The 27725-nt window shown below is 36.5% G+C and overlaps 1 protein-coding gene across 1 annotated transcript in view; it reads right to left on the minus strand.

Annotated features, from left to right (window-relative positions):
• The window catches only part of ADAMTS18 (ADAM metallopeptidase with thrombospondin type 1 motif, 18), a 78149-nt gene that overhangs the window by 28709 nt on the left and 21715 nt on the right, over positions 1 to 27725 (minus strand). The window contains exons 3-12 of the mRNA XM_010585160.1: positions 20755 to 21037; positions 16834 to 17033; positions 16007 to 16090; positions 14978 to 15137; positions 14247 to 14352; positions 10736 to 10873; positions 9262 to 9415; positions 8114 to 8209; positions 6992 to 7140; positions 1229 to 1401 (exon numbers count right to left, since the gene is read on the minus strand). Of these exons, the coding sequence (XP_010583462.1) occupies positions 1229 to 1401; positions 6992 to 7140; positions 8114 to 8209; positions 9262 to 9415; positions 10736 to 10873; positions 14247 to 14352; positions 14978 to 15137; positions 16007 to 16090; positions 16834 to 17033; positions 20755 to 21037 (1543 nt within the window). The remainder of the gene's footprint in view (positions 1 to 1228; positions 1402 to 6991; positions 7141 to 8113; positions 8210 to 9261; positions 9416 to 10735; positions 10874 to 14246; positions 14353 to 14977; positions 15138 to 16006; positions 16091 to 16833; positions 17034 to 20754; positions 21038 to 27725) is intronic.

Consider the following 27725-nt stretch of genomic DNA (forward strand, 5'->3'; position numbering starts at 1 on the left):
CAAGGCATCTGTAGCAATTTTGAAAACCAGATCATGTTTTCAGAACTGTAAATGTAGAACTTGGGGTAGATTTTGAAAAGCAGCTAAGAGAGTAAGGACAGGCATTTTCAATTTCAGAGTCACTCGGGGACATCTTGCTTTTGAAAATTATGCCCTTTGTCCCTAATTTTAAGCTCCTATTTCTTTTACTAAACATGGCCCCTACCTTTAAAACCAATGTAGGCTACCTTAATTTCTATTAAACAAGATGCATTATTCTCCCTATTATACCACATCCATTTTTACATGCTGTGAAATCATATTTTTTCTTTCCTCTATTCACATTTGCTGTTAGGACATAGGTTTCTAAATAACCGCAAAAATGTCTGCAAAGACTTTTGAAGAAAATATAATCAGGCTATGAATGAAAGTTCCATGTATATGGATATGTGTGTGTGTGTGTATGTATATATAATCATACAGTTATTATCATCAAAAGCGAATTTTTACAGGTGCTAAACGAAGCAGCTACAATGTGACATAATCCAGCCACTTTTATTCAAGTAGTAGCAATTGCAGCTACAAACTGTGCTTTCAAACTACAGAAAATATTTGTTGTATCTGATAAAAATGAATACTGATTCAAAATATTTGCAAAATTAAGATGTGTAAAGTAAAAATAAACTTTGCTTGTACAAATGACAAGAAATAGTTATTGAGAGCTGAACTTTATAAAGATCTCTTGGTAAAAGATGACTTTAAAAAATTTATGCCAGTACATTGTTTGTTTTTCCAATTCTCATGGGACTATACCAGCAGAAAAGTCAAAAGGTTGATTTATTGTTATGTTTGGAAATCTGAGAACATTCCAAAGGAAGGAAGATTCTGGTAGTGTTATTGTGGGAGCTCGTATTTCCCATGCTGAAAAATCCATGGAAATTGTTTTGGTTTGGTTTTACACTAACCAATATATAATATAAAATGAAAGAGGGGTAGCAACAGCCAGGGAGTCATGCTAAGGACAGAGATTGAAATTCACAACCAAGATCAGTTCTGCATGTTCATACAGGCAGTATCTCACAGGAGGCCAGTTTCAACTATGCTAGAAAGCAAACACATCTCTAATAAGCCAATTGAATTACTATTTGCTTACATCAGGGTAATATTTGCCCAAAGAATATGGATGAATTATAGCTTATAGCTCACTTCCTGCAATTGTCTTTGTCCTTCAGAGCTGTGGCATAATTACCTTCCACTTTAGTATATGGCTTCCATTTGTAGTACCATCCCCGGAAAGGTTTGCTGTTGTATTCTGCACACTGCTGGGCACGGAAGTCCAAGCTATTTGCTGGACACGGCTGATTATTACAAAGTTGATAAATACGGCTGGAACCTTGGCAGAATTTGCCGCCATACTGTGGCCTAAAAAAAAAGAAAAAAAAAATTCTTTTGCAAAACCTACTTTCTGTGTGATTGGCATGTTACATGAGTATGAGAGTACAGAGAAAATGAGAGGACATATTGTCTTAGGAAATCAGTATTTCTTATATGGGCCATTAATTTTCATGGTTCCCAAAACCAAGCAAAGCAGTTGCCATGAATTATCTGCTTGGATCACTGCAAACTCAGCAAAGACACAACCATCTAGAGGTGAGTCATGTTTTCACTAATTTAAATGTATAGGGCTATTTTGTATTGGCTGATTTCAATCTTGTTATATACCTATTTTTGCTCTGCTGTAACCCGGGAATGAACATGTGCAAAGAATTACCTATCATCACAATAAGAGTTAATAAAGGATAACATAACACTGATCAAACATAAACAGAATGAATAATTACATTTGGCTGTTCATTTGTTTTCTAAATAATTTTGAAAAAAATGTACTTTTAAACAGTCAAAGGAAACGGGGACTGTGCATATTTGTTCTGCTTTAGGAAAATGTTGGAATTCGTGGGTAACTCCATGTCAACTCCACTTCAGCAGACCTTACCTGGGCATTTCCCTTAATTTTGGCCAGAATGAAAAGAGCATGCTCTATTAGTTTGCAAGTATGTTATGTTATCAGAATAATAGCTTTTTAACTATTTGGTCTATGCATATGACTGTATAACAATGTCAAATGTAAGACTTGCTCTTTTTAAAGTGACTGAGAGGCCTCATAAACTGCTGAGAAATGTATTCACTCAACTTCTGTATTCCTTATGGATCTACATAGGAATTCACTGATGTTATTTTTGCAGTTTCACAATGCTCAGATATACATCTGCAAGTACTGGGCCAAATGTTCAAAACACCAAATTCTAAGAACTGTTTGTTGTATTATACAATTTCTTGCATCAAGTGAAAAGAAATGTAACAATGCTGCACTTACACACGTTTGTGTAACAATTTTTAAAAATTAGGGAACATACATACTTGGAAGACAAGCTATGATCTTTCAGTGGATGGCTTCCCCGTGTTACACACACATTAAGGAAAAAAATCAGAATAATATGAAAGATATGGAATAATAATAATATATTAACTATCAATAATTAATAATAATAGTATAAAAGATACAGTTGCAACGTATTGTTTGTTTAAATCTCTAAACACTATGTTATAACTATTCCCCCTATCAAGTATCCCATTCAACTTCTCTTGACATGCATCTGACTGGAGTAATGTGGAGGCAGCTTTGTGCAACATGGATGAGAAAATCCAGGTGCTTTTTCTGTTTGCTTTATTATAAATTTTAGCCTTCATATGTCTAACCCTCTACCCAAGCTGGGGCTTGGTTTTATGTTTTGAATCAGCTTTGAATGTACACAATATCTGCCTTTTCCAGAATTCTGGGCTACGAAACAGCCTTTCAAAGGAAGAGGTGGAAACGCACCTGCTACTCTATTTAAAACTGGGTTAAAGCATCAGCAAAATGTGTTTTGGAAAAAACCCTAACTTGTACTGACTTTTCTTAAGGTCACCTACTAGCTACACTGACATTGGGTATAACAGCGAAGGTCTTAATAAGAATCAGATTTTCTGCCCTAGTTGGTGGCAATTCAGTCTGTGAAGGGTGGGGAGCGTATGTAACATCAGTGAAGTCAGGGAGTATTTATGCTGACTTTGTGCAATTGGTGAGAGCTTTAAGGCAGCCAAACCGTTGGGTCCTTACTCAATTCTCTACAGACTTTCCTTTACTGCTTCAGCACATGTATGATTTTTGACCTCCTTCAGCCCCAGACAACAAATCTGCTTTAGTGTAAGGAAAAGAAGCAACCTCCTTCCAAGTAAATGCCACCAAACAAGCACTATAATAGAATTATTTATGGCTAGATCGTGATTTCTAGCCACAGTCTTGCATTTGAGGATGGTATAAAATTCCACCAAACTAAGGGAGCACTGAAAGAGGCATTCTGTTTCCCAGCTCTGTTACAGCATTTTAATATTACAGTACACTCCCATGACTGAAACTGTTGGCCAGAGAATTGTGGAAACTTCCCCACCTTCACTTTTTACCAACAAGATGTCAGTAAGAGTTAAGTAATTTACAGGAAACTAGATGTAGATCTACTAAGACATTTCTGAGAAGACTATTATCTACACTGACAAAATCATGCTTTTATTGGTGACATTTATACCACCAGTAGATTTTGGGTTGACTGTCTACAGAAGCTCTAGTAGTATAACTGCGCTTAGGATGGAATGCTTTGCACAGAGGGTATTCCAATATTTCTGTAGTGATACAGTGCTCCTAATACACGTATCACCTAAACTTCATCCATTCATGTACCTCCCCAGCGTTGGCATGCATAGGTAAAGATACCCACATGAATAGATGCTGTTAGAGCTGAAGCCTTGCTGAGCATAATTGGAAAAGGGAGAAATTTGGTGAGAAAGGCCAGTAAAAAAACAATCTCCAAAGAATGATTTGTAAAAGGAGTATAAGTGCAAAGATATAAATACTCCACTTCATGTAAGACTTAAATATTAAAATGCTACAAGAGTAGCTGAAATCAATTCTGCAGTACCCTTTTAAGAATAGACTTCATGAACAATGAAAGTAAAATGGATACTAACTGCAGTGCAACACAGAGAGTGAGAAATCCTGGAATTAATCTGATCAAGGAGAGTATTTTATGCATTACAAAGGGAATTAGACTCTGAAATTCTGGACACCTATCTTTTCATGTTTTGTAATAATTTAAATTCAAGACAGAACATTTCTGCTCATATTATGAACATATGATAGTATCACAAAGACTATTTTATTCTGCATGAATTTGAAAGGTCTACAAGGTCTTTCACAATCTTCATTTTTAATTGGTATTTTAAATGGCATCATTACTTTGCATCAGTTTAAATCTGCATTGTCTGTAATCACTGTTACAGATATTGTACACAAAATATTAAAAAGACGTGTTCAAGCAATTTTGATTTAGTCTTTTGATTGCATACATGCCTAAAACTCCATTCTACTCTTACTGAACAATGCATTATTGTGAAGTGGGTAGGATTCAGTCCCACAGATATGATTTAGGTATTAATTTAAATCTCTCGGGCACTCTTCAGGTTCTTTCCCAGCTAAACTATTAAATTATGTAATCTATTTCTATCTTGGAAAAGTACCTCAATTGTAAAATGTTGTGATGTATGAAAAACAGATCCATGAAATTACACTGTGACAATTTACAGAACTGTAATGATTTTAGCAAATCTCCATAGTTCTGTGTTCTACAGATGACCTCCATAGGTGTTTGTTAGTATGAATCGTACATAACTTCAGTGGTAATTCAGAAGCCATACCCAGAGCTGTTGGGGTATGGTCACAAGGTCTGTCTTAAAATTGTCAAGAGAAAGGGAATTGAATTGGTTGGATATCATTTGCAAGAGGAGAATTTCATATACAAACACAGGTAACGAGATTTCATACGCAGCAGCCTGAATTTGTGTTCTTCACCTGTCTTTAAGCTTCTAATAAGGCGTGTCACCTTTAAAATCACTGGAAACTTAGAAATCTCCCTCAATGTTCATAAGAAGTCAGTTACTTTGAAAAATGGGCTACTTATTTAAAAACCTCATTTTAGAGTCCAGTCAGTTCTTCAGAGATCCACACTGCTTGTCCTAATCTTTTACAGAAATACATTTTATTCTTTGTGATTCTCAAAATTTTGCTATCCAAAATAATCTATCAAGCTTTTGAACAAAATAAACATTAGCTCCTACACAAATCTGGATTAGGAAAAGTGAAATAAATATATTACATATGAAATAATATACATATATGTACTGAAATATATAAACATCTGAAATCTATTTCAGAAGTTCAAAAAGAAAGGAATCATTATTCTTTGTTTATGTGTAGTTATAGAGGTGAACAATGAACAGTGACTAGGTTATAAATCGTTCCATGTGGTGTAACATTGAAAATGGATAGTATAATTTTTCTAATGATTCCACATTTATACAAAAGTGCTGTGATGGGAAATACAGCTACCTGGATATTCGTGCACTGTTGTGCAGATGGGTTATTTATAGTCCTGTCATTTCATCACTCTAACTCTGAGAGAGATTTATAGTATACTCATTGTACTAACTGAATTATCACTAATATAATAAGATTAAATTTAGTATAAACATGATCCATTTCTGGTATCAAGTCTTACTTGGTTACATCAAGTCTTACTTTAATTAGAACAGATCACTCTGAATGCAAGTTTTAAATACATAATGCTACAGTAAGAGACACCCTTCATGTTAAAAAGCTTCTGTTTGAAGACCATTGGAAATCATTATCAGTTCTAATAGTGCACCAAACTGAAACATTTCAACTACTGGACATTATTCTATCACATAGGGAGAGGAAGGGAAGGCTTATGAATAAATGCAAAGAACAATGTGCATACATACAAATTTAGCAGGCAAAACGGAGACCAAACTAGGAAGACCAAAACATATGTATGATGTGTAATTGAGACCCTGCATTCTCTTGCTAAATAGTTTAATAAAGGAAACTATCCAAGTAATTTTATTTATCAAAATACACTGAGAAACAACAGAAGAGGTTGAGAAAATGCTTTGCTATGGATCTGCAAAAATTGGCTTGACTGAGTGAGGGTAATAAAGACTATTTTAACTAACTCACATTTTCCTATAACATAGTATATGAAGCATGGATATTATTACTGCAGGACTGTATAGTAGGTGTGAGGCTTCTTTACAGCCTCATATAAACTGTGTCATATTTTCTCTGTTTTTTATTACTGCAGTTTAAATGCTGTTTTTATTGTGTGCAATGAAGAATACATGTGTCTATGCCTGTTGAAGCTGTGTATGAAATAAAACAGTGAAATCCTCTTTTTCTTGTAAGTTGAAATGAATTGAGTACTTGGGAAAGATGCTGGTCGGATAACACTTGACCTTTACTTTGAAATAGTATTGTAAGGAATAGTAGTATTTACAGTGATGAGACATTCACTAGAGGAAAATACCAGAAATATTTCATGAGCTAGCGTACAATTCTAGGGTTCAGCAACTTCATTCTGACCTGTGAAACATAAAAGAATGCAAAGAACATGACAGACATACAAAGACATCTGTCTACAACCATTTTGAAATTGACTTTAAACATTTTTGGTTTATTATCCTGGATAATATGATCTCATCAGAAGTCTTAATAGCTTTTAAGACCTTTTTCCCTTGCTTTTAAATAATTATGTGTGAATATGTCTGTATGGCGTTTCATTACTTTTGCAGGTATTTGATAAAAGGTAGTGTCACAAAATAAATTGAGAAAGTTGGGCTGTAGATTTTCTAGTACTCTAGCAGTCTTCAGACAGCCACTACTTTCTAGTATGAGGACATATTTCTGTCTTTCAGCTACTGATTGGTCATATTGGACATGAAAGAAAGGTCTTAGAAACATTTTCACATGTACTATTTCCCTACAGAAATGGACTTTTATTGTTTTGTTGTTGTTCTAATAACATAAATAGTATAAAAATAATACCTTTTCATATCTATTTCTTACTTTGGATTATTGCAGTGTCTTTCTTGATATGTGACCCCACCTCCACAAGTGCGAGTACACTCTGACCACTCAGACCAGGCAGACCATTGGCCATTTACAGGCTTGGGTCCATGATCACCGTATTTGACACACTGTCCTCTTCGACACCACTGCCAAAAGAATGCCAAAAAATATCCCATCAGTTAGTGGTACCTAATAGATGCAAAAAAGAAAAAAATCCACATTTAAAAGCTCCGGTGCTTAACCATAATAAACGTGAGGTCAGCCACCGAACTCAATGAGATTGTTCACAGTAGACAAGGACTCTGAAATAGGACATTGATCCATACAATGGTATAGATAAGTACTGTCCTAAAATTTGTCCAAGTTCTGAGTTGAAGATCTCTGAGGTACAAGTTTTCAAAACTCTTCTCTTGGACAGTGTCATCTTGGTTTACTCTTCTCCAGAAAAATCCATGTTAATTTACGGTCTTGTGCTATCAGAACCTCAAAACTTCCCATGTAATTTAAAAATAGTCTGCTAAAATTCTGCTAAAATTTCTGCCCTTTATCATTCAATTATGAAATAGTGAACAAAGAGAAAAAGCAAAACAGATGATTTGTCAGTAACTGGAAAAATCAAAACAATATTCTACTGGAAGAAACATTACAGCAAAAGAAAATGTTTGGGGTAAGTATAGATGAGCATAAATTAGAAGGTTCAACTAAAACAAATAACCATGCTCTTTTAGTAGTGATCACTGATGATAACATGCATGATGGCCTTAGTCTGTAGAGTAAACATTATGGCTTAAGGAGTCTTTGTATCAGAGTGGAATTGGAAGCCTTGATCTAACTTCTGTTATAATTAATGGATTTTCGTACTGACTTAGATTTACCAGATGTATCTTATTCCATACCTCGATGGGAGATGCATCACTCCCTACCATCAGATAGGTGCCACTGTGAGTACCAGTCCTGACTATGTATTGCAATGCAGTTGTTTATAGAGCAATCTGGAAGTCTATGATAGCAAACCTAGAGGGATCCGGATAAAACTGGTTTTGACAAGAGCTGGTATTTGACCCAATACAGTCTAAAAACAAGTTAGAGTGACGATGTCCTATTTATAAAACAACTTACCATACTTATACCACAAGCTGTTCCTTCTGCTGCTGGCATGAACTTTGTCTCGCACCTATGACCCACTTTGTGACACCAGAGAGATTTGCATATATCCTGAAAAGAAAAAAGTACTCGCTGTAGTACTCATAATTCCCATTATTTCCTGGTGTTTAGAAAGACTAACAAATGATACATGCCTTTGCTACCTTAAAAGCCATATAAATAAAACCTTTTCTGAATTTAGAAAAGCCAAGGTTTAAGATTCATAGGACAGCCATAGCCTGTATATTGCCTTCTTGTTTATGCACCATTTCACTATATATTTTTTAAAACTTTTTTGAGTGTGAGATTATAATAGAATAAAAACAGTGTTAAAAAGTTCAAGGCTAAAATTTCATCACGTCTGCAGGGACTATAATACTGTGAAGAAACTAGATTTTCTAAAGCACAGGAGGTATCTGGGAACACAGTCTCTTCACAGTGCTGTTCACTCTCTCTTCTTTGTTTCTTAGCTGTAGAAGAAACACAGCTGCCATCACGTGATAAATGTGGTTAGTATAAAATAAATCAAAATACTCCAGGATACTAACAGGACTCAAAGAAATGAAAATACTTCTGTTCAGAAAGAGCACTCCAGATTATTTAATAAAATGTCTTCTCTGAAGAGATCAGCAAGGAGTGTAGCAGTCACTAAAATAATGGGTTAATCTAAATTAATCCTTCATCACAAACTCAAGACTATAAATTACGTTTTTATTGTTCTAAAATAACCCTACAGATCTTTTCCAGACTTTGCTGTCAATGCATAAGAGTAAAACAAAACACAAGAAACTTAGTCCTTTATCCCACATGCCACACCCCATGCAAGTTTTGATCAAAACTCTACTGCCTGCTAATTTCCCTTAGCATAATAGGCAAGGGCTCATGGGTCTTATATATTCAACTGCACTCCTTATGACTCCTGGAAAGAACACACTTCCTTCTGAAACTCCCCTGGGGTTGTGATATTCCTCAAAAGAGGCCAGTACCTTCAAAGCAAATTGCCAAGCAAGATAAGGTAGAGAAATAGCCCAGGCCTCTGAAGAAAACTGTATTATTTGTACTCATTTAGTGTACTGCAGTTCTCTAATGTAATTTTAACTTTTTAAAAGTATATCAATAGGTACCTTTACAAAGCTGAGGTTGCACAGTTTTGCTTTCATTCCAAATTGCCATTTGCACTGGGTATCAGCATCATAGATCTGCCCTGGCAGTTTGTCAGGGTATTTATACTGTCCTGTTTGCTTAGGTTCATCAATCAGGCAGGCAGCTTGAGCTGTACTATAATGAGAATGTATATTAATCATGACTATGATCTTTATATCAAAATATTTTAATCTGCTACAGACCAGCAAAACACATATTATGGTATACAGTACCTTTAACCATCTTTAAAGGTATGGACTGAAAAGAGAGTATCTGCTTGCAGGAGCCAAAAGATCTTGACATCTTGTTGGTAGCCTGACCTGCAAAGTTTTAAGCAAGCAGGAATTTCCAGGCTTTGGGACTGTTGTGACAACAAGAAAGAAAGATGTCAGATTCTTTTTCTCCTTTTATTCCTGTGTAACCAAGAGCAAGGTGATCTAGTCTGCTTCTTTCCCTTAAATGGATTCCCAAAATCAGGAAACAACAGGGATACTGTCTCATTTCAGCATTCGCTTTGTATGGATTGACAAACAGGAGGCTGTTGCAGCTTGTGTGCTTTGGATTGTCTGTGTCCAGCTTAAGACTGAAGGTACCCTATGGTCTACTTTTTCTCCTTTATATATGCTTGAGAACCCATGTATACAGAAGGTCACTCTGTGCTGGATTTATCTTCCAAGATACTCTTAAGATACTAACTTGGAATTCAAGGATCAGATCCACAGAACTATCTAGCTGCTTGATTCTCACTCTAAGGAATTAACATCTAAAATGCCTGTATTGGATCTGGGTCTTAGACTGCCTACACATTTTTTAGTAATCATGTATAGTCTACCCATGTATGACAAAAAAAATAAAAGGGAATTTGTACACGAAAGGACTGCGATTCTGATGACATTAAACATAGACCAGAAAACAGTTCCTCTAAAAGCATCACTGAATAATGCCAACATGCTGGAGAAATAATTGGCATCTTTTTCTTTTTCCTTCTTTTCCCCCCCTAGAAACAGTATATGAAAAATGTCCTTATTCATGACATGAGCTAGATCAGGAGAGAAACTCCAGTGAGAAAGGCCACTAATGTTAATTTACATTTTGTAATGACTTTGGTACCACTGTGTCTGCCCTCTTTTGTGTTCACTTCCTGCTAATTCTCTAATAAACTTAGCTGCTGACAGGAATGCCTGGGAAAGAATGATATGCCAGTCATTACTGCAGGATATTCATGGAGGCTGAAATTCATTCTTTTGAAACAAGGCAGGACAAAAACACTTGTATGCCATACCATCTATATGCTTCTTAAGTTCATGTGTGGGGGCTCAGATAGTACATTGGTTTAAGCACATTTTAAAAGAGGTGAATTTCACACTGAAGTAATTTTTATGTCTGTTCAAGAATTCAAGCCCAGTTACTAAAGATACATTCCCTGGCACTGGCCCAGATTTACATCTGACCTACCTGAGAAATTTGTTGAGATACTGCCTGCTGCATACAGACCAAGAAAACACTCCATTGTTTCCTGTGAGTGTGGGAGACATAATATTACCCTCAGCTTTTCTACAAGGATTTCCTTCTCCATCATGAATCATGCCAAAGCTGAAAAGAGAACCAAGCGTTAAAGTGAAAATCTAGATTAATCAGAAGCAAAACAAAATTTGGGGCAGAAGAAACAGTTTCTGGGTAACAGCTCTATGCTTGAACGCCACAGGGAATGTGGAACTCATCCCTTTCATTCCAAAGGGATGAAAACATGCACCATACAAATGACTATTAGTATGAAACAAACTCCAATTAATAGCATTCAAATTTTATTGTTATCATACACTTGTCTGGTGAGAAAAAGATAGTCAAGTTTCAAGAAAGACCCATACTGGTAATGCACAGGAGCTCTGCAATGTGACCTAATGACAAGACACTGGCACAAAAGTACCAGAGTTGCAGACTGTGTCAGAATTTTTACAGTTTAACCATTTCTCTTTCCTGAAGGAGAAATGTTTTGTGGTGACATGGATGGAAGTAGTGGATCTTATGTTCAGTCACACTTGTACTTGCCTGTAAATCTATCAGCTTAAAACATGCACGCAGTCTGAGCCTTTCTTTGCTTTAGTGATAATGCCTGTTAACATGAATGTCATGGAGATCAGAATCCGTGGAAATATCAGTGTTACACTGCTGTAAGAATATAACATAACTGTTCTCCTAATAGGAGGGAAGAACTACATAGCCGCAGTCAATCTGTAGCAAAAGAAGTGGGACTGAATGAATAGAATACAAGGTATAAATATAAAAATATGATTCTTTTTGTAATTTTGGCCACTGACTTGCTATATTATGTCAGGCAAATCACTTTCTTTTCCTTGCCTTTGTTATACACTGTCACTTACTTTGTCTAGACTGCAGCCTCTTTAGTGGGAATACTGCCTCTTACCAGGTGCTTTGCTCAGTCTGCAGCACCAAGAGGCCCTGCTTTCACTGGGAGAGGTGTTAGGATAATATAAAGAATAATAAGTCATAATAAAAACCACATTAAAAAATGATAAATTATGTGGAGTTTATGGATATGATAAAGATAATTTTCAGGTTTTTCCTTTTCACTGTTTTATATTTACTCCTTGTATGGGACATCTGTGAATATCAATGTGTTTTGAATAGAAATTTCATAATCTGTTACTTCAACATTGTAGTACATTGGCAAATTTATGAATGTAATCTGTGCATGTGCAGGGAATATCTAATTTACTGGACTCGATCCTCTACCGTTATAAATCATTGCAGGCTCATCAGAGTTACTGCATGTGTTGCCACCAGCTGAGGCTCCAAACTTGCTAAAATATATGGCTCCTTCTATAAATGGACAAAAAAAGTCCCAACTGAGCTAGTATTTTAGAATCCTTTACAAAATACTAACTTTTTTTACATGCATTGCAGCCAAAGAATCCAGTTTATATACCCACTGACACAATGGGCTCTGAATTCCTGAAGGAACTGTTAAGCTTTGAGGTAAAAACACAAACTACTTAAAGAAAACCATAAAAATGTATAACAACTGAAGCTACTCGGTGGATCACAGAGCGTGATGTATACAGTATACAATATTCTCCTACTATGAAATCCTTAGGTTAATATATTCACAGTGGACCTCAGCACCTCCAAGGCTGTCACAGATATTTTTTCTTCCAGGAATCTCTGTACCACAGAGACCAAATTCTGTTTTCTTACATCACATACTAGGTAGTTTTAGGAACATGAACATGAACAAATGATGAAGACATTTTGTATCTGGCACAGATTTTTTCCAGGAGATAACATGCATTTTATTAGACAGGAGTATGGAAGTATACCAAAGAAAGGCTGAATAATATCAGAATCAAAGGCAGTGGTGAAAAAGATGAAAAAAACCCAACATTAAAAAATTTCCAAACATAATCTCTCAAAGCAAATTAGAAAATAAACAGGAAGGAAGGCCATCAAGAGGCAAAAGGGGATAATTCTTGAAAAATAAGCTATGGGCCTGATTCTCTCCTAATATTGATCGAAGGGCCTTAAAAATGTACTGAGGTCAATGAAATTGCATTAGTGTGAGAGGATGATCAAACAATATATATTTTACATGTTTGGTCCCATTGAAAGTGTTGGCACAATTCCCACAGGCTTCACTGGTAGCTGGATTATTCTTTAATTCCTTGCTTCCCTTCAGATGTACAGAAACCTGTGAAAGGGTCACTCATGTAGACATTAGGTCATAGTATATACTGTAGAGCATATTTGTACAATGAAAACAAAATAGTCCTGATTCAGTCATGCAGAATCGGAAGGATTCATGCCTTGACCAAACAGCAGATACAGTACCACTGCTTTTCAAAGATACTCTGTGCAGTAACGTTGCTGCACAAAATAAAGATCCTATGCCCATGTTTTTTCTGACCCTTGATTTCAGGTTTGTACCACATAGAGAAACTATGCTTCTATACTGCCAGTGGTTAGACAGACTCCAGCTTGAGCTATGTTAAAACTGAAAACCAAAACCATGCAAAAAGTTGTGAAAAAGTAATTCAAAATTATTTGGGAAAAAAAAAAAACAGGAGAGCAAAACCTAATCATCTTTAGATTTAATTCAACAATTCAGAGAATATCTGAAGCTCCATGGAAGATTATTACTGATTTTGTTCGAGAGACAGCAGGTTCTTAGGAAAATTACAGTCTTATTACCATAGAAATCAAATGGAAATCCAATGGATATAGATACAGAAAGGCAGAAACCACCACAAAGGTTGGTTTTAACTAAATCACACATTAAATAGGTAGAGAGAACAAAGGACAGGTTGAATGGAATGAATGGCTCCCAGATCCTATGAATCACCGTGTCTTCTTGGAAAGGGACCTCTAAGAGACTCGGAGAGATCACTTCTCCATACTGTAAGCTGCAGTGTCCTTTCTCTTTTTGGAGCAACTACACTGGTACTAGAATCAATTTATCTACCAGAACATGGTAGCAGTGTGGGAAGCTTGTAGATTATTGTTGTCAGCTTTTACTGTTTGATCTGGTTATTACCTGGAATACATAAAATGTCAAAAAATAAAAATAAAAGGAAAGCACCCTGGGCAGCTGATTCACTATTTCATGCTAAAGGACACACCTCTGAATGAAGAGTCTTGACTCTCTTTGGCCTAAAATTGCCTATAGCTTCCCATCAAATTAGAAACAGCTGTGAGGCACCTGTATCAGAATAAGGTCCTTTCACCTATGGCAGCAAAATCGACCAAAATCCCACAGTGATTATTTTTATGATTGTTGAAGAGATGATATTTAATGAGGCCAATGCATTTGGTGGATGCTGTATATATTCTAATCATTATATAGCTCTCTATCAATGATCCATATTTAACTGATTTATATTAACTGGTGCTATGTTTCCATTCACTTACATGTTTGTTCATAGAAGGAGCATGTAAGACTCATGAAACTTACTTGTGTCCTGATTCATGAGCAATTGTAAAAGCCAGTCCAAGGCCTGTATCTTCATTAATGGTGCAACTACGGTATTTGCTGCACATGCCACTGATAGGTGCAAATCCTGAAGGAAGGAAGCAGTAGAATAGCTTGTTCCTCTACAGAATTCCAAATACATATATCATCCGCACTGGTCCTAATAACCCAGTCTGTTGTGGTGCATGAAGATGATTGTCTACTTCATCAGGTTTATCATGGAGGAATTATAGGAGGCTTTTATTTGACAATAAAGGGATTCCTGTATAAATAGTATAAATCAAACCTAACCTCCCAAAATACACTTTACTTGTAAAGATTATTCTTTCCCCTCCTCATGCCTTTACTGGTCCCAAATCAGGGAGGAATCCCATTCAAAAAGGGCAAGTAGTCACAAGAAGAAAAAAAAAATCAGAGTGGCTCAGAAATACTCTTAAAATCAAAAATACTCCTTGAAGAGCTGACAATCCAAAAGGATGTCTTCAGATAGCTTATTTTGCCACTTTTTCTGGGGCAATGATACCAGTAATACTCTTTTTCTTTTAGGTACCTCAAAGACAAGAATGTAAAAATAATACTGCTCTTTCCTCTTCAAGAAGGCTAAAATCATGTGCAAAAATGGGCTTCTTTATTTTAAAATATGTCAGTCTCTCTGAATCAAGATGCTGCTGTTGACACCCACAAGTTTATCAGAATGTGTTTTCATATCATACCTAAAGTATCACAGGGCTCATTTTTCCAAGAGCAGATATCAAAACCCGTAAGCAAGATGGCATGGTCATGGCGCTTTCCATTCTTCCCAACCAGAGCAGATTGCCATTGACAAAAGCTGTTCAGTGACTGGTCCGCATGGTGGTTAATCAGTAATCCACCCTGTAGATATTTCAGAGACAGAGAAATAAGGTGCTTCCATCAGTACTTGAGAAAGGTGATTGAAAGAATAAGAGTTGGTTAGGGAAAAGGGAATTACTTTTTCATATTTGTTCTACATAAACTTATGTATTCCCACGTTGACTGTCTGTGATGCCTGATGCAGCTGACGAGTGAATCTATTAGAACTGTAAAATAAAACTGCACCTCTCCCCAGACACAGAGATATTTTCAAAGCCAGTGGTTGGAATTACAGTGTACAAATGTATTTGATTCCTGATAAAGCTGGACACTAAACCATTTTCAATCTTGTGATTAAAATGTTTGGAGATTTCTGTGGAGGAAAACTATTATCCAAGTAGATCAACCCATCACAAATTTCTTTTCATCAAAAGAGGTTTTGTCTTCTTTTGTCTCAGCACCCTTGCCAAAAGAATTGGCTCCACTCCCAGCTTTTGTTAAATGCTATCTTCTATTTGGGACTTTTGACTCCTTCCCGCTTCCGATCATCACATCCTGGAAAGCCCAGTTCAAAACCTTTTTATTTATTTAAATACTTCTTAAGTAGATTTCTCATTCCAGCCATTTCTCTTCAAGAAAATGCTGGAAATTGTTAAGTTTTACCTTACTGGAAGCATGTCAATGTTTCTAAAGAACATTTATATGAAATGAAGGGTTTAGTATCAAAAACTGAAAAGCAGTGAAATGCAGAAAGTGTGATTTTGGAAGTTTTTGTGGTTTTAGTCTTCTTCTCATGCTTTATGTCTGATATCCTGTAATGAAAGTTCATGTACATAACATGGGAACACCCAATGCTCCCTGTGAACAGTAGCAAAAGAAGTATACCACACAAAAATTCTGACACAACTTACAGGCTCATGTTCCAAAAGAAGAAGGCTCACAACAATAATGTTTATATCACTTCCAATTGTTCCATCTTTAAATAGACTAGAGACCTGCAACAATTATTGAAGAGGAAATATCACCTACATGTATAATATTTTTTTTAATAGACTAAACATATGTATTGAGTTATTGCATTGGGCATCAATTTTCAGTACAAATTAATGGAGTTATATACCTTATAGGATTAATCCAAAAGAGCTTAACCCAGAAGAATTATGCCCCAAACCACTACACTTATTCAAAAAACTTGAAAACCTTCTATTGTTTTCAGTGGGCTTTGTTCTGTCCTTGGTCTCCTGGATCAAGTGTAATCGAGTTCAAAGTTCAAGTTTTATAGTACTAAACTAAAGAGCAAAGCCACAAAGGAAAACATATTTCTAGTTAATTATTTTTCTCAAAATAAATTTGTGCTTTCCTAAATAAATTTTTGTTTCAAGGAGAGACATCAGAAAAAACAGACCAAGATTCAGGATACTAAATGAAACGAAAGTTTCAATTTCAGAGTATCTGCCTTTTTTGTACTACACAAAAAGTATTTTAAAATTTAACATCTAAAATATTTCCCCCCCCCTTTTTTTTTTACCCTACAGTACTGTTGCCAGAGCTGTGATTATCAAGGTGTGTATTTTTAAAGAGCATTTTGATGTAAATAATACATTAGATGAGGCTTGAAGAAAGGCTTGTGTAAGGTGCCCCTGCTCTTTTTGGTGTCACTTCTTGTCTAATGAAATATCCTACTCTGACATAACAATATTCCACAAGGAAAACATACTTTAGTTACACCACACCTTACCATATTCATAACTGTTAAGATGTACGTTGTTACATTTTCCTTGCCATGTTTCTCCAACATTCTTTTATCTGCCACAACAAGGGTTTCAACATTTAGACTTCCATTTTTCTGAATTTTAGCAGATGATCTTTTGAACCTTGCAGAAGTCCCATATTCATCTGAGCGAATGTAGGTCTCTTCTGTGGGTGGCTTAGGTGCATCTAAAAGGAAATAAAACTCAGTTTTGGAAAAGGTTCAGATCACCCATGAACAGTTTCATTGGAAGAACTATCACAGGTTTAGAGCCTTAGATTATTTTTATAGCATGTGATTTAATACTTATGGCTAAGTTCTTGTATATTTATCAAAAAAGACCTGATTCATTCCTGAGGGAAGGATGGCTACAGGGAGAGAAGAAAATGGGAGAACCACATTCGCATGCAATAAGCAGTTTAAAACAGGGAATTAATCTAATAAAATGGTAGCATCTGTGGCAAAAAATACACAGAGAATTTTTAACAGAATTTCTACATTTTTCCTGTCCTTTTGATAACTTGCTGAGGTGTTTGGCATGTGCTACTTACATAGCAGTTGGTAAAAAAATCTTTTCCACAACAGATGTCCACCGTCAGTACAGAAAGCAGACACACACCACAAGTAAAATCCCTGCCAGCCTGCTATTGTGATTGACATTAGCCTTCTATGCAAATTTGCCACTGAGATTATTCCTGCTGGGAAAATATTTATTTAGTATAGGGAAATGTCAGGCAACAGCAAGGAGGCCTAGACAACAGGATATGCGCAGCCAGCCCACAGCCCAATGCCAGGGTGCACTTTTCCCCTCTGCACTTGTGTAGCATGGTCAATGGCATGGTTAGAGAATGGTCTCTACTCCATTTCTTCAGAGAGATGGAAAATGGGAAAAGAAATCTATGTCCTACACCCTATAATGCTCCTGTTATTCATAGCTTCTTTTGTATAAACCTACACTGCCTTTGCATCAAGAATTAAGTCGAAAGCCACTTTAACATACTCTTTGGATAACAATAGGTTTTTTTTTGACACAGGATGTAGCACGACACAAGTGAGGGAGCCTCAGGTAATTAAAAAAATCCTGCCTGTGCCACATCAAAAAGTTATTCCAACAACAGAGCCAAAACAGATGCTACTTCCTTCCATGCCAAGCTGGGAAATCAAGAATACCATAGAATGCACAACAGTGGTCTGCTTTCAAGAACTAAGTCACTCTGAACTATATTTAACGTTGCAAGTGACTATGCTAATAAGATTTTAAAATGTATCACTCATAAACAATTGTCCTTTACAAGCTCAAGGAACTTTCCTGTTCTGGAAGCACGTCAAGACATGAAGACATGCCTCAACCAAGAGTGAAGTTTTTCAGTTCAAGGCACATCAGTTTCCATGTACTATTTTGAAGGCAATACAGCTTCAAGGCATTTGACTCCTAAATCCATGAGCAGTGGAGTTTTGCTCTTGAATTAACTTCACTGCTATTAATAAAACCTAAGCAGCAGCAATGTTTCAAGCATGATTTGCTAACTACTGTCCAGTTAATGCTCAAGATCTAAAAACATTTAGATTGTGAAGAAGAGTTTGAAAGATGAATAACTGGTTTCTCTAGTGCTTAAAAATTGCCAGTATATGAAATTTTAAAAGATGCCGAGTGGGACAAGCTACTTCTACGACACTAAAAGTGGCAGTGTGCTCTTCCCTCTTACTGTTCAGCAAGTTCAGATTAATTCTTAGGTTAGGATGAATTAACCTTGACTAGGCAGTGTTAATGGCAGAGGACTGCCTTCCGTATGACTGCATTCTGAATGCCTTTGTTCATTCAAGCTGAAATTTTCTATTCTAGGTGACCAGATTGGATTTTGCTGAAAATTTCAAACTGATGTGACTCCAGATCTCAGAACAAGACCAGGAAAACAACATAAAAGCTAACATGAAAGAAAAAGAAAAAGGAAAAATAAAGAAACGAAGAAGAAGTAAAAAGTCCCAAATACTCATAGAAGGTATGTTGCCTTTACTGGAGTGATATGTTTTCTTCTACATCCTATATTTGCCCCTACTCAAACAATCACATGTGATTTTATTTGTAGGACTGCATTCATTCACTGAACATGAGATCAACTTGTTTTATAGATTAACCAAGGCTGGGTATGGAAATAGGTTGTTATTTTTCAGAACTCCTCCTTACACTCTCTCAGAAGGTTACAGGTATGTACTGCATGAAGTGAAAGACCGCAGGATGTGAAAAGAAAGAGTTTCATGGTTAAAGTAATTAAATGCAATCTTGCTTAATCAGATCCTAACAGTGTGTCTGACACCAAGTTCCTAGAGCAATGATGGGTAAATCACTTACATTAAACTCATCACAGTTGGATGCTAATTGCATGTTCTTCATTTAACATAAACCCAGCTTGAATATGCAGCTAAGAACTCATAGCTGTAACTGAAATTATTGAATATATAGATACACATATACAATTACAGTCTTTTAATAAGATAAATCTTTTAAACAAAAACTCAGTTTATCGATTTGGTACCCAGAAGCAATGGTTATTTTTGACCTCTCCTGTGTCTGTGAGTCCCATTTGTAAGACAAGAATAATGATAATATCTTCTCACATCCCAGGAGGTTATGAAAATACAGTGTTCAAAATGCACTCATTTATTATAGGGATAAGCACCATGTAAAAGCTCAAGGACATGAATAATTCTGAATTTGGACAAACAGTCACAGGGGGTACAGTAAGTAAGGCACAAGACCACAGTGGACAATGCAAATAAAATAAAACACTGTAGAGCATATGCGCTAACTTAGCACCATTACCCTCTGCTCTGAAGCAGGCAGCAGGAAAACCAGACAGGAGGGAAAGGGAGTATGCAATGAGGTAGTTTTGAACTGCATCAGAACGCCAATGTTTACAGGCTGAATCATCAGCTTGTGCATCTGGCATTTGAGGTCTAGCTTTCAAATCTAGGGAGAAGGATTTCTGAAGAAGCAGACAATTTTTAATAAGCAGTTTTCAGGCCTCAGATAGGCCTCAGTCTCAGACAACCACCTTTTCCACTACCTACTTTCTCATTCCTTCCCTTCTATTTGTTTTCTCTTTCTTACACACCTTTTGGAAAAGGAACCTGCTCATTTTCTCAGAACTCAGGTAGGAAGTTGGAAGAATATAACTGGACTGAGACAATGTTTTCAATAATGTGTGCAGTCCTGGAGACCCTCATTAAGAACCTCAGCTAAGAAGCAGATCAGCTTTCAAAAAGAATCAACTGAATGCTGTAAGTACAGATATAGGGTCCAAGCAGGCTCTAAAATATTCTGCAATTTGAGGGCCTAATGAAGGACTCAGACTAGACCTTGGCAGGATAATATATTCCAACATGTTTTTTAAGAGGTGGCTCCAAAATCTTATTTAAACAATTTACATGGGATGTTCTTTTTGAAGTTCTCAGTTGCTGAAAATTTCATTATCAGATGGTGAGTTCTGAAAGACTTATTCTCTATCCTCTCAGAAATTAATGATTTGGAAGACTTTTTCTCCATCTTCAAGCCTAATTAGTTATATATCCCTAAAGTAACAGAGAGCAGTTCAGGGACTTGGCATCCATCCCTGTGCAGAATTGCTTACTGAAAACTATGTCAATGTAAAAAAAAAATCAGGCAAGGGATCTTTTAATCTAGGTAGAGAATAAGAAAACTAAACAGTGATTCTGATGGCTTATTAAAACAGATGATGACATCAATTTAAAGGAATAATCAAGTTTCTCATACCTATTTCACTTTAGAAAGGTATAACTTAAAATTATTATGTCTCCATCACAAAGGTGACAGTGAACCACACCTCAGAATCACCATACAGTCTCTAAGAGCCACTACCTCAAACAAGGAGAGAAAGTTTCCTTACATACATTTCTTGCGACGTCCACAAAAATGTTGCTTTTGAAACCTTCCATGGTGGTAACCATTCGCTTGAGCATGATACTTGTGGGAAGTGTGAATTCTGTGATGACCAAAAGAAAAGTATTTGGGATTGGACTCTACTGTGTACCGGTGCACCTTCTCTTCTGCAGTTCGTTTATATAATACATGAGGATGGTGTCCAGCAGGTGATGTGTAGTTGTGCTCCTGTGCTAGCTGCTGAGGTAATGGAGATATAAGGAACTCGATCTTCCGTGTCCTTATCAAACCTGACTAAAAAAAGAAACAGCACCACAAATTAGAAAAAAGACTGTCAAGGTTCACAGCTGGAACATGCTAGCTCTTAAAGTGATATCCCTTCAAAGCCTAGACAGATTGAAATGTGCTCCTCTAAATTAGATTTATTCCACATATAATCTAGATAGTCTTTCCAATTAAAGTATGCATTGTTTCACTTTGGAGATGACCATGTTTCACATTTGGTAACACACAAGACAAGAATGTTGTGGGATTGGCAGCATAGCACCTGCACACAGTACCATGAATAATCTCGTATACAATATTAATCCATTCTTCACAATATAGATTTGTATGTGTGTTTGTGTACAGGATATACAGTCTCACATAAAAAGAAAATGCTTTTGGAAAATGCAACTTCTGATAAATGCAAACATTAGTAAAACAAAATATTTGAACTACGATTCAGGGTTTTTTCAGAACAAGGTATTACCAGACAGGAATCCCATACTTAAGGTTACTCTAAGTAGAAATGTAAGCACATTATAGTACAGCAGCACAAAGTGGAAGCATCTGAACATTTTAGTACTATCATTCAGTAATCAACTCCCCGCAATTTAATCATCATAAATGCAGTTTTAAATTTATGCCCTCTTACAAGAGAACACTGATCAGTGAAAGCAAGTATGTGATTGTTTTCCTTCTTGGATCCCTGAAAGACAAGTAAGTATGGGAAAACTACACTGTAGTTTTCACATAGTATCTGTGCATAAAACTGCACATGTGATGAAGTGTTTCCAGGATCAGGGCCAGGGAAATGTGGGTGGCACTGAGGAAGTATTTCCATGCAGCTCATTAATCAGTTATGATTTTATTTCATTTCTTGGTTTTGTAAAACATGTTGTAATAAACACTCCTTTTTACCAAGTCAAAAACCAAGAAGAAGTTTCATCAGGTAATTCTATTACATTATATACATAATACTAGATACAGATTTTTGGTTTGGATCAGTGAGGCTCTACCATGTGCCAACACCCTCCTGCCAAAATTGACATCCCACGAGGACTACATATCTCTTATGCTTCAGAAAAGTATGTGCAGACAAAAAAATGTCAATTGCGAACCATCTTGCCTGACATCTTAAGTCCTCCCAGATCATGATTCCACCTCCTTCCTCAAAAAGTATTCTTTGACAATGCACATATTAGACATGTATCACCTATTCCCTTCTGAAATGGATGCTTTTCTTCAGCCTAACCTCCTAGAACCAGAATGCCAAGGGTATCAGAAGGAGAGCAGTTTGAATGCCTAATGTAAGCAATGTATTTCTTAAGGATTTGTGGAATTTTCTGCACTTTCAGAACTGTTTCCCATGAGGAAAACTCAACAGAAAATGAAAAGCAAGGGAAAATAGCAAGTTACATATGAAATCTTCACAGCTTTAACTGTTTACTAAGCTAATGCTAAAATTGACTTTAAGTCTATTCCAGCTGAAAAGTTTTATCAGAGATACACAGGTCCTCAACAGTCTAGTCATACACTATGGCCTTTTCATGGAAATTCACTTTGGTCTTTCCAAATCAAAGGTAGCTTCACAGTACTCCCCAATATAAGCATCCTTCATGGGGGCCTAATAATAGCTCTCAAAAAATCATACTGTAATCTTGATTTTGACAATAGAAAAGATTCCATATTATGAACTCAGAGGGTCTCATTGCCTCCTGAAAAATAATATGAAAACAAACATAGATGATATTCTGATTAACAATTTGCCCCCTCTCCTTTCTTCAGCACAAATTCATAATTACGTATCTCAGCCTATATCTACTTAACATTCTAAATGAAGGTTAAAATTGCCACTGTCAATAAGAGACAGGCTTTAAATAATTGACAAGAATTTAACTTCCCTGCTTACTGCAGTAAGTTGGCATATTTCAAATGTCAAATCACATTCGGTCATGACAAAGTACTTTCCTGTAGGGAAGAAGACTAATATTTTAATCCTTATGATGTGTGTCATCACACAATTTAAAAGTGGTTCTGAGAGGCAACCTTTATCTACTAGAGTGCACTGATAATTGGGCACTGCTAAATGATTTTTTTTTTTCAGCTGGAAGACAGAAATGTAGTGAATCTGGTTTTTATTTCCACATTTTAAAGGTTTCCACATCTGAAATTATTCCTGCAGGATTCATTTTGTAAATGATTCAAACCATATGGAACAAAGGGGTTTCTACATTTTCCTGTAAGAAACTGTCCCTGATGTACACCAAGTTTCAGCCCCAAATGTAATTTCTAAATTTAACATTATACGGGTGGATTGAGAATTTGGGGCCCTGCACTGCATGTATATTGCTGCCCCTTTACATAGGTTGTAGCTGACTGAGTGCCTTACAAACATAGTCACTTTTTTTCCAGCAGAAATGACCCTAAATCTCCAATAAGACTTCTTTCCTTTGGGTTTTACATCAGACACATCCTCCAAATTGAAAAATGTTGTGTGAATGAAAGATACCTTCTTTTTGATAACATCTAGTTTTATGAAGTTGTCGAGAAGAAAGGGGAAGTGCTACAGAGCAGTCTGGACACTCATTCAATCACAAAACATTTTCCATTTCTTCCAGGTATGGGATGGTTTCAACGATCCATATTAAAATAATCTCTTTGGTAATTCCAGAGTAATGCTGAGAATGCTGACCTGGCTTCTGACAGAGATGCAGTCCTCTAGATTGCTGCAAAGGGGGCAATTGTGCAATAACTGCCAGATACTTCTCTTGGAGGTTCTTGAATTTTAGCCTTTAGGTAAAGCAAAGTGGCCTATGGCTATGGTCATGTTGCCTGGAAAATATGCCAGCTGAGAAATGCCAGAGCACAGAGGCAGGATACTAGCACAGAATCATCTTTTCTAACTTTACACTGCCAAGGAATTCCAGTTTCTTGAAGGCCAGATTTTGGCTAGTCTGTACTCCTGGGCAGTGTAAGTGTTAAAAAAAAAAAAGCGTTCCTGGGAAATTTTGCTACAAATACATGAAACGTCTATCTAATTGTGAGTTAGATGCAATATGTTTATCCAGCTCAAATACTTCAGTAGATGAACAAATACTGTCAAAACTGTCATGGAAATTTATGCATTAGGTTTCCTATTGGCAGCATAGCTTTAAGTATACACATGATTTTCCTTGAATCAGAACTCAGTGACTTTTTTCCATTAACTTTGATGGGTTTGGGACCCAACAAGGAGAGGGTCAGATAGGTCAAAACTCCATTTTTATACCAGATTCTCTGCAATTATAACACCATGAGAGGAAGGAGGATGACAAAATCTAACATTCTTACTAAGTCTAGACAACACAGCTTGAAAAAGACCAGTGACTCCTGTCTATTCCCTCTCTCTCTCACTGTGGCTATCACTAATAATAGCAGTAATTGTGAGAATATGGTGGGAAGGAAAACCCAAGAGATTGCTCATTTGGAATTTGCTGTTCTCTTGTTCTTCCCTCACAACACATATTTGCTATTCTTCTGTAAGGGATATTCCATGCCATTGGAAAGTAAACAGAAAGACATACGTTGATCTGTGTGGTTAGCAAATAAATCTGAATCAATAAATTAGAGGAACTTGCAGTTTGTTTGCACAAAAGTTGAGAAGAGATGAGAAGGCAACATTCCTCCCACTTGTTATTTGTTATGAAATGTTTGCTTAGCTCTGGGCTAAAAGAATTTTCAGATCCAATACATCTTTGTGAAATTCCTCAGTATTAGGGTGTTATCACCAAGGTAAGGCACTTGTTCTGTTTTCTTGGTGTGTTTCAAAAGGAGGAAGAATCTCAAAATGAAATTTGGACAAGGGAAATGATATTAAAATATCGGCTTCAAGATTTTTTTTCATTGAAGTTAGATGATAAACTGAAAAATAAGGAGAATTTTTTAAACCACTGAAAGTTCATCTTAGCTATACAAAACCAGGTAAATCTTCCATTGATTTTAGACTCACATGGAATAGTTTTGAGAGTCACATGCTAACATATCTGTTTCTAACAGGTCTCATTGGCCTCTTACTGGAACAGCACAAAGGCTGCTCCCATTTGTCTCCCCCTGTGTTCTTAGACTCTGAGTGAAGCCTTTGGCTGCTTACCAGTCTGTAAACCTAATTCATCTTGAGGTTTCAGCATCTCCAAAGAACAGACCCTCCATAAAAAACAGAGCAGTGACAGTGAGTGAAGGATTTTCAGAACTTATATTTCGTGCCTATAATTTAACAAAGCTAAATTCTGAGATAATAAGACAAACCCTTACTCTAAACTAGAAGAGCCTGATGGCTGTGGGTTCTCTGTTTGCATACAAGGCATTTTCATTACACGCAAATTAAAGGCAATAGCTTGGCCATATGCATATTAAGGTTACAGGATTTTCATAAACCAGATGCAAATAATGAGGTAAGAAGCATAATGACATGAAACTGAGAATTAAGACGTATGAATAAATTAAGTACAATGTCTCTGCTAAACATAACTACTTAATACTGACGCAAAGTTAAATTACCATTTGTACGAAGACAGGCGTATCTCAAGTAAATAAAGTGCTAAAAAGTTTGCATATATTGTCTAAGGAATACTACTTATATCCAGAATGCTTTATTCAGTGCTATAAGCATATACATAAAATTAGGTGTTAAAAAACCACTATGTCTTAACTGAGAGCAGCTAAAGCAACAGCCAAAGAAATCAATGAAATCTATACCATTAGATGAATGTGCATGTACTCAAGATGAAAACTGTCTCAAAAGGAAGAGTTAAATGTCATTTCACACCCATTAAAATAGTTCCAAATATTCATGCAAAGTTTTAAAAGACTTGACAAAAGATCAACTGAAATCGGCATAAAGCTTTCCATAGACTTCAGTGGACATTGATCCAAGACTTCTGTTGTGTTATTTCCCAACTTTCCAGCTCCTAAAAAACACAAATCATTGATTCAAACACATCTTAAGATGAGTTACAGCACGTAAAGTACAGAGACATAAAGTACAGTTTTTAGTTCTACTTAAATTAACATATAAATTAAGAACTTCCTTGAAATATAAAGAATAATAAGAATAGATGTCCTAAGAACTATGGTTGCTGGTTATTTAAAATTATCTGAGGTCAAAGATGCCTATATATCTAGTATTCACATCATAATATTGTTGGGACCTTCTCATGTCACAGCATATTGCAGTCTTTTCTCATTCACTTTGGAGTGAAAACTCATGAAATTATCTTAGCTACAGTTCATTTTAATCAAAGCCAAACTCTTATTTTCTGCCCTGATGCTCTGCTAAGTCTCTGGCACTTTGGCACCACAAAGGAAACAAAAAAACACCTATCTCTGCCACCAAAGAATTCCCTTGCTGGAGGAGAGACTCCCCTAGCTCAGATGTCCCACCTGTGGGTTTGTCTGCCAGATCGTTTCCCATACTGGAATAATGAGCATCTTAGGAGCAGAAAAGAGGGTACAATGGAGATCCAAGGAACATGAAGCTATTCATACAACTTAGAGCTACCTGACAACAGCCAGAAGTTGCGTTTGGGCCCAGACTGGCCCCTAAAATTGGGCAGATGGCAATTTTCAAATACCAACATACTGCACTGTGTGCTAGAAGAAGGGAGAGGTCTCCCCATGACTCCTGTACATCTGCTCAGATTCCACCACAGACTGATGAGGCCCTTCCCTCATGTTTTATAAGCGGATAACAGTAGTCCCTTCATGAAGTATAGAAATGATCTTCACGTTTGCGATCAGCCCTCCATTCATTCTGCACATGCTCCAAGGCAGCTGGTGGCAAGCCAGCTCAAACTAGAAGCAATGTAGCTGCTAAGAGTCTGGGTTATTAGCTCAAGCACAGCATAACATTTATGTGTCTACATGGTATTTTGTAATATCTAGTTCATGGCCAGCAGCTTGGAGAACAGTGACAGCGATTTCAGATCCATTTCAATTGCGTACTCAGAGAAACCCATGTGGAGATGGCAGTCCCCTGTGCATATACCAGCAGCCTGATACAAAATCCTGTCAAGACAGCAGGAAAAGTGCCAGCTGTTTAGAATGGGCTTTGGGTCAAGTCTCAAAAATGGGGTAAAGATACAGTTTTCTCACACATGCCAAGGAATCCCAGGAAGACTAATGTCCTGTTAAGTTTGCTAACATTCATCTTACGGACTCCTCTTTCCTCCAAAGCAAGGATATTCAACCAGTACTAGCACAAGGCTGTTCAAAGCAATCCTGCATCAGGTAAGCAGTTTAAATAAATTATTGTTTCTTTAGAGAATGTGTAATGAAGTAGACTCACCACTTGGGATGGGTTAAGTTGGTAGTCTGAAAAATATGTGAGACTATAACCTTACTACAATCATAAGCAAAACTACTTCCAAGAATTATAGCCAGCAGTAGAGTACAGCCTGACCTGGAATTGTAGATACCCGATATCACTAACTGACTTTCTGAGAGATGGGTTATTGAGCACCTCTCACGTTGGGGTCAAAATGGCAATGCTCTGGAAAATATAATCAAAATGAGCAAATTAAGATGTGAAATTAGGTAGAAAAAAATGACAAGCAACTTATCTGGCAAAGCAGAAAGAAAGAGCCGAACTGCAGAAAGTGTTGCTGAGGTGAAAGATATCTTTACCCTTGGGAAGCATCATGAGCAAACAGCCAAACCAATGGCAGTAAATCATGGTAATTAA

This window comes from Haliaeetus leucocephalus, unplaced genomic scaffold (genome assembly GCF_000737465.1).
Source record: "Haliaeetus leucocephalus isolate CR32 unplaced genomic scaffold, Haliaeetus_leucocephalus-4.0 Scaffold92, whole genome shotgun sequence".
Lineage (NCBI taxonomy): Eukaryota > Metazoa > Chordata > Aves > Accipitriformes > Accipitridae > Haliaeetus > Haliaeetus leucocephalus.